A 7,722-nucleotide genomic window follows, 5' to 3' on the forward strand; every position below is an offset into this window, starting at 1 on the left:
GTAGGGGTTTTTTTTTAATAAGTCATTTTATTTTTCTAAAGTATTTAATTTTTGAAATAAATATAGTTATAAAACCCCAACCCCTCTATCTACATAGAATATTAATAAAAACCTAATTAATTTATATTTTTAAATAATTTTAATAAAATATATTCTAAATAAATCTGTTTGCTTTTTAAAACAAATTAAAAACGAATATTCAATATTTTTCTAATCCATTTGAAATTACATTTTCAAGAATAAGTTTTGCAATGCAGTTGATAGGGCTCATATAAATTTTAACAAATTTGGAAAGGGGAGATGGTTGTTAAGTTAGTAGTAATCGGAATTTTGCATTGCAGTTGGGGAACTATAATTTTAAGGAGTTACAACCATCAGTTTGAAACTAGAATCATAACTTATGTTCCTCTTATGCTTGATACATTTCTCTAATAAATTGCTTAGTGTTTTCCAATAATCAAAACACAACTTCTGTATCTACAAAGATATATATCCACCTTAGTTAGAGGTGGCGTTAGATTATGAATAATATTATATCTATAGCATCAGAAAAAACCAGTGGCCTCTAAAGGCAGAAGCAAAAGAATCAGCAGCTATAGGTAGATGCCACTTGTATAACAATTTGTAGCAATTTAATTTGCCAATGAATCTGCATTACTTCACCTATATATCATATGGAAAGGAATCAATATGAAGCAGCACATACAGATACTCATCCTGATGCAACTGCAATGGTCCGATCACAATCTCCTTGTTCTTCCTTCTCAAACTCCTCCAGTAACATCCGTTGTCGTTCCGTCGGGCTCCTGCACATGAAGAAAACTTCTCAGATGCATTGCGCGAGACAACCTGATGCAAAACTTTGCTGTGTTAAAACAGGAAGGAATAACTTACGTGGGGATGCTGACATTGAAATGTACGTATTGGTTTCCATAGAGGGAAGAATTTCGCGTCCTTATACCTGAAACAAATTAAAGTGGGTGAGTTACCGAAAGTGACCTCTTTTCTCTTTGATTGGTAGAAGGCAACTAATATATGATGCCTTAGGTATCAGAATCATGTTCAGTTCAAGGTTTACCTTTTCCCTTCAAAACAACCTTTTGACCAGGTTGTGTGCCTTGCTTAACCTGCGTATATAAATTAATCAAATTAGAAATCAATCATGGATCATGAAGTAATTAATAAGCCAACAATAGATGGTGCAGTAATTACAGAGAAATAAAATAACCTTGAGGATCACATCGCCGGTTAAAGTTGGGACATTAATGTTCCCTCCTAAGATTGCCTGCAGAGAAGTTACATGAGAGCCACTCAGTAGAGATCAGATGGGATTCTTGATATATTATTAAATGAGGGTTTGCCGATGCATTTATTCTCCTAAAAGGATGTTTGAAAATACAAGGGAAGAAGATTGCCTGAGACAGGTGCAAAACAACATCTACATGAATGTCTTTGCCTTCTCTGCGGAATACAGGGTCTGGTCGAACCTACAAGTTGAGCAGAAAAATTTAGGTCCAATTTTTATACTTATGATTGGCATGGAGAATAAATTTGAAGGAATATAATTACCTTGATATTCACAAAGAGATGACCAGGGCGCTCACCATCAGGATCTGCTCCCCCTTGACCATATACCTTGATGGTTTCACCATTATCCACTCCTACATGTGCATTTAGCAAATGATTTAAAATTTGCAATCTAACATTTGGCAGTATATTACATCGGTACAAACAGGTCTATAAAAAAGAGAAAAGAATCAAGTAGCAGGAACAAAATGATGCTTTCAACAGATTGAAGAACAAAATTCAATAATGATGCATTTGGCAAGGATAACAAATTGAAGAAGAACAAAATGAACAGCTTTGAACAGCTGGTTGTGCGCTTTAGCAGTTCACAAAGATCAATTGAACTGTCAGCTTTGAACTTCTTACCAGACATCACATCTATCTTCACTGATTTTGCTCGCATAACAAGTTGCTCTCCTTTGCATGATTTGCAAAAATTCTGATTATAAATCAAGGATAGCCAGACACATATTGGAATAAATATTAGTACAATTAAACAAAAAATATGAAAGAAAATGATAGTAATTGAACAAAGACCTCACTTTGGCATCAACATGCTATTTCAATAAATATTATCCACTAGAAAGTGGTCAGTAATTTCTCCTGGATGTGATGAATATTACAGAAGAGATTTATGCTTCATCACAGTTTGATCTCGATCTAGACAAGCCTGATTTAACCATTTCTAAGACCTTATATTGAGCATCAAAAGAATCCAATAAACATTTTTTAAATACTGATTTAAAAAAAAACAAGGAAACACTGAGAACAATCAATTAACTACATCGTCATTAGCATAGAAGCAATGATAACTTTACGTTGATTTTGTAATAAAACAGAATTTAAACTATCTCATTAGAGTATATTTTATGCTTACTGAAATCTATAGAGAAAACATGTGGGAATTACATACTGTCACAATTTTACCAGATCCACCGCAACGTGAACAGGTGGACTGCATCCTTAATGGGCCATGTTGTACAAATGTCTGCATGTATAACCACACAAAAATTAGACATCTTAATGAAAGCTAACCAGATCAAGCAGCATGCATACTAGAAAACAAAATAAAATGAAAGTTCCATTGGAATTCTCACCATTCCAGAGCCCCTGCAAGCTTTACATGTTTGAGGGATGGTCCCAGGAGGAACACCACTACCATCTGCAAAAAAGGCAGTTAAAAACCTTCAACATGAACCTGTCCACAAATCAGAAGCTACAGGGGTGATATGCGATAGACTGTACAAAATGTCCTCTAAAGCATAGTGACAAAAGACATACTGCAAGTGCCGCAGAGTACAGAAGCTTGAAATGTTAGGGTCTTTTTGCACCCTTGCACAGCTTCCATGAATGATAATTCAAGAGAAATCTAAAAAAAGATACAATATAAGGTAAAGGAAACTTTGAGGAAAAACAAACTACCAAAAAGCTCCATTACAAGTTAAGGAGCAAACCTCAACATCCTGACCCCCTTCGTTCTGATTGAAGATGTTTTTGAAGAACTGGTAGCCAGTGTGAATGTAAACCATCAATCAGTAAAATAGATAAAATGAATAGCCTTGGGACATATCATAAGCTCCACATGCATGCACACACGCACACATGTGGTTGTATATCGTAACAACATGTGGAGATCCAAGGTAACAGTCTAACAACATGGAGTAGGCAGCTAAAAAACCAGATCAAAAGACCAAAAACAGCCTTGAAGTAATTTCTATAAGGATCAAAATCTAAGGAACAATTTGGCTAACATATCTAAGTTGCTTATAAATATCATAAGACTATGAAGGACATTGAGTGCATACATCATTCACTCCACTGCCACCATTAAAGAAGTCATCAAATGGATCACCTCCGCCACCTGAAGCAGCCTGCTCAAAGGCATCATGACCAACCTGAAAAGCTCCCACAATGAAAGAAATGTAAACATCACGATAATGTAGCAGTAAAATAACACAGATCCAGATCAAGAAAACCATTCAAATAATGAGTTCAATTCTAAAAGAGAAAATTAAATATATGACATCAAGATACACAAACAGAGATTGAAAACAAAAGAACCTATATATGATAAGACTACAAAATGCTAGACCATAGCATACGAAAAAATATGTCAGTTGGCCACAACTTAGATGTATGGAAGCACTCCAAATAAATCAACCAGCCATCCATCAGGGCCATCACTTACCAACATTTTGTTATAAATTGGAAGTATTGAAGCAAGTGCACCTGTCCCCTCCATAAGAACTTGACTAATCATCACTCATGTGGAAGTTCCACACTTCAATAAGTTCACATTTTTATCCACTCTCTCTCTCTCTCTCTCTTGAATAAGATATCCTAAATTTCAGTAGAAGCTTAATAATCTTCATAGATTATATACTATCAATGTCATGGTCCTTCAAAAATAAGCTCCTAAAATCTTAACATGTTACGTCTTTGCAGCCTTTCTTTCTGTTATAGTTCGCACCTTTCAAATATCTTTATCTCCAAAATAATTGCAATAGTCACATAGATTCAGACTCCAGCACTTCAAAACAAACATTACTAACATTTGAATATGAAATATATCCACTGCTACTTTAACCATATAGGCGAAAAAACTTGGAAGTCCAAAGTACAAAGTAATGAACCTGTTCATAAAGTGCACGTTTCTCCTCATCCTTTAGAACCTGCAAGATGAAAAACAAAAAATTTGCTATGCATTAGGTAAGAACATACCAAAACTACAAAACTCAATAAATAAATAAATAAAGCACCTCATAGGCACGCTGGACTTCTTGAAATTTTTTTTCTGCATCAGGATCGTCTTTATTGGTGTCTGGATGGAGCTTCTTTGCAAGCTACAAAATAATAAGAATTAATGGAAGGTACATATAGGGCAAATAAAGTGAAGTGCCTAATAACCAAAAGTTGTCATATATCAAATTACTCGAGCAATAATGAGATCAACCATAAACAAAGATGAAAAATATCAAAACAGAAAATTTCACGTAACATGCTGCACATAACAACTTAAACCAACGAAAAGCAAACTCCCAACAGAACCTTACTCTATTATTACATGTAAGAAGAACACACCACATAATAAGCTTTCTTGATCTCAGATGCTTCCGCATTCTTGCTCACGCCAAGTACATCATAGTAGCTCCTTGCAGCCACTGCTCGCGTACCTAAACAAAACAACAAGACATCAAAACAAAGAAATTTAGCATCTTTATCAGTCTATGGGATAAGGAAGAAAAAAAAAAGTATAAAATCGATCCCCACAAGAAGTACACAAGCCTTTTCGCTCACCATGGAACGCCCTGTTCGGGCACCACCACCCACTGAACGCTCCACAAGAAATCCCATCGATCCATCTCGCTGCATCCACAATAGCAATCAAACAGCAACGAAAACAATTAGAATCGGGGATTATTAGTTCAAGCAAACAAAAGTCTAATTTTTCCATTCACTCCTAATACTCACTTGTGCGAAATCTCCGATCAGCGAGAAATCGAAATGAAGGGCGAATTCCCGGCTCCGGCTGAAAGCAATAAAAAAAAAAGAAATCCAAAAATCGCAGAAGCAATCAAAAAATTCAAATACAAAAGCAACAACGAGAAAGAATGGCTCACAGTGTGAAGAGACCTCCGCACGACGAACAAAGCCAGCCTTGCAGAGCTCGATCGCGCCATTAGAGGCCTGAGGGTGAGCTGCAATGACAACAAACCGAAAGATTAGGGATTTTCAAGCGGAAACAGCGAAACTGATCGAGAGAAAGTGGGAGATAAACCCTAATTCGAAGCGGAGAAGCCAATTCAGGAGAGATCTAGGGTTTAGCGATCTCGAGTTGGAGGCCCGGGAGATCAATGGCGCGAATCTTAAAGCTTTCAACAGTGAATTGATAATGTGTTTTCCTTCAAACCCCTTGAAAATGTTAAAATTATTTATCACACCACCCTTTCATCAATATTTTTTTTTATTTAGTACCTAAATAATAGTTATCTTTGTTTAGTACTTAAATCTTAAAAAAAAAAGTTTATAAAGTAACACACCAACTTATAAACATTACGTTCTCAGTTTATAGAATTTATTTATTTATTTACTTATTTTGTTGATTTGGATGAAAAATGGGGGTTTGGGGCCCAACTTAATGTCAGAGTGCTATTTATTGTTATAACAAGTTCATAAAAGTTTAGTGCATTTTGAAACTGTTGCACAAGTAATGTTGAAAATCATCAGAAAATCCCAATATCGAAAAATTACTTTAAAAAAAAATACAATAATCATATTACCTCACAAATAGGTGTATATTGAATTATCCACTGGTTGTAGTTTAGACTAAAATTTTAGACTATTTAACCTTTACAATCATTTTTAATGGAAATGGGATGAAAAATAAAAAAATTTCATTTTTCACACCATTCCACCATCAAAACCTAACCTCTTATTCATCAATTTCTAATTGTAAATATCTAAATAAATTTAAAATATAAAAAATCATATCAAATAAAAAATTTGTTTTGCATAAAAATATAATTAATTAACAAGCATATCATCCTGGTAAATGAATTTGAATAATAAATCATGTATTTAAAAAAATGGACAAAATGTGTTAATATTTTATTTTGTATGCTAGGAAATGTATGGATGGTTAATTAACATTATATTTTGTGGATATTTTATAAACTTTTAACTAGTTTAAGCTGCTTATTAGCGTATACTTTTTGTATAGGTTTATTTTTGTATTACTCTATACAATCTATTTACATGTTTCATTTTAGATGCTTTCTTTGGTATTTTTATATGTTCATTTGAAAAATTTATCAAAAATTAAATATTTTTAAAAAAAAATTACACACCCTTTATTTTTAATATATTTATACATTTTTAAATATTTTTTGAAAAACTTAAAGCACCATTTTGAGGGAGGGAATAAAAGGTATAATGAAAATAGAAAGAAACTAATGTGATCTTGATGTACTTATAGATAAGAGTAATTTAGGAAAATTGGTATAATTTTAAATAAATTTAAGGTTATCAATTAATTTTAATCAACTTTCATAATCTATCTAAATCAGTCAAAATGAACATATAAATAAGACCAAAAAAAACATAAATTTTTATTGGGTATGCTTGGTAATGGATGGTTGTTTAAATTTTTTGTAAAATTAACACTCCATTGGCAGTTTAAATTTATATGTAAATTACATGTTTTTATTCGTCTTTTAATAATGATGTATATTTGATCATGATACAGTGATATATATTATTTAGGGTAAATTATCTAAATAGTTACTCAACTTTTCAGGTATTTCTATTTGAGTCACCGAACTATTAAAATTTTAATCAGGTACCCAACCTTTAAAATCGTTCCTATTTGAATCACTGATCAGCTCCCATCATTAACAGGAATCTGACGTGTCATGACACATGTCACAGTATATGACACGTCACCTTGCCACGTGTATTTTATTTTTCTTCCTGCCAAGGAATATACATCTGAAATATATATTTATATATGCATATGCTCTGCAATGCAGATGAATATGTTGGGTTGTGGACCACACATTATGTAGGAATATAAGGACCTATGTGCATAAGTTGTGTAGACGTACACAACTAATGTTTATAAGTGTGTATATTTTATTATATTAAAGTTTTGAATGGACCCAAATTGTGATCTGATTCAAGTTTGAATTTGGTCCTAATTATCTAATTTTAAATGTATGGATATATATATTAATCATATGTTGTGTAGCATTCCTGGGAGTAAAATTGTCAAATCTATGATGGGCAGACTTGTAATTAGCCCCATAAAGTTTTCTTATAAATAAGTGTGGTCCCTGACTGAGCACGTAACGATCTGAGATTCAGAATTAGGTTTTCTGAATTAGGGTTCCAATCTCCCTTCTCTGCGTGTGATTAGTGAGAAGAACCACAAGACCCAATCCCTTTTCGTCATAATCAATGGATTCAAAATGCAGGTACGCTTCCAAGCAAGAAGATCCAGGGTTATGAATTAGGGTTTATACCCATTAGATACATCAAGTGGTACCAAAGTCATCTTGTTTTGGAATTGTTTAGGATTTATTATAATTAAATCTTGAATTTATTGATTTTATTATGCATGCTTCGGTTGAGGTTTTTCATGCTAATATGATGATGGTT

At 33.3% G+C, this 7,722-nt stretch overlaps 1 protein-coding gene across 3 annotated transcripts; it reads right to left on the minus strand.

Annotated features, from left to right (window-relative positions):
* Positions 1-378: 378 nt before the first annotated feature.
* LOC120270620 (chaperone protein dnaJ GFA2, mitochondrial-like) lies at positions 379-5,428 on the minus strand. 3 transcript variants are annotated; one of them, XM_039277673.1, is made up of 19 exons: positions 5,345-5,428; positions 5,187-5,264; positions 5,038-5,095; positions 4,864-4,932; positions 4,648-4,739; positions 4,326-4,409; positions 4,200-4,238; positions 3,372-3,461; positions 3,021-3,068; positions 2,848-2,935; positions 2,664-2,728; positions 2,480-2,554; positions 1,933-2,005; positions 1,570-1,661; positions 1,416-1,487; positions 1,229-1,285; positions 1,079-1,127; positions 895-961; positions 379-806 (listed from the first exon to the last, which is right to left on the minus strand). In XM_039277673.1, the coding sequence occupies exons 2-19, from the start codon at positions 5,244-5,246 to the stop codon at positions 713-715; spliced, it is 1,272 nt and encodes a 423-aa protein (XP_039133607.1). In that variant the 5' UTR covers positions 5,247-5,264; positions 5,345-5,428; the 3' UTR covers positions 379-712. The 3 variants fall into 3 exon arrangements, with proteins under 3 accessions (XP_039133607.1, XP_039133606.1, XP_039133608.1); XM_039277672.1 differs by having other exon boundaries at positions 5,187-5,405; XM_039277674.1 differs by lacking the exons at positions 5,187-5,264; positions 5,345-5,428 and having other exon boundaries at positions 4,620-4,739.
* Positions 5,429-7,722: the final 2,294 nt, after the last annotated feature.

Source organism: Dioscorea cayenensis, chromosome 10, assembly GCF_009730915.1.
Source record: "Dioscorea cayenensis subsp. rotundata cultivar TDr96_F1 chromosome 10, TDr96_F1_v2_PseudoChromosome.rev07_lg8_w22 25.fasta, whole genome shotgun sequence".
NCBI lineage: Eukaryota > Viridiplantae > Streptophyta > Magnoliopsida > Dioscoreales > Dioscoreaceae > Dioscorea > Dioscorea cayenensis.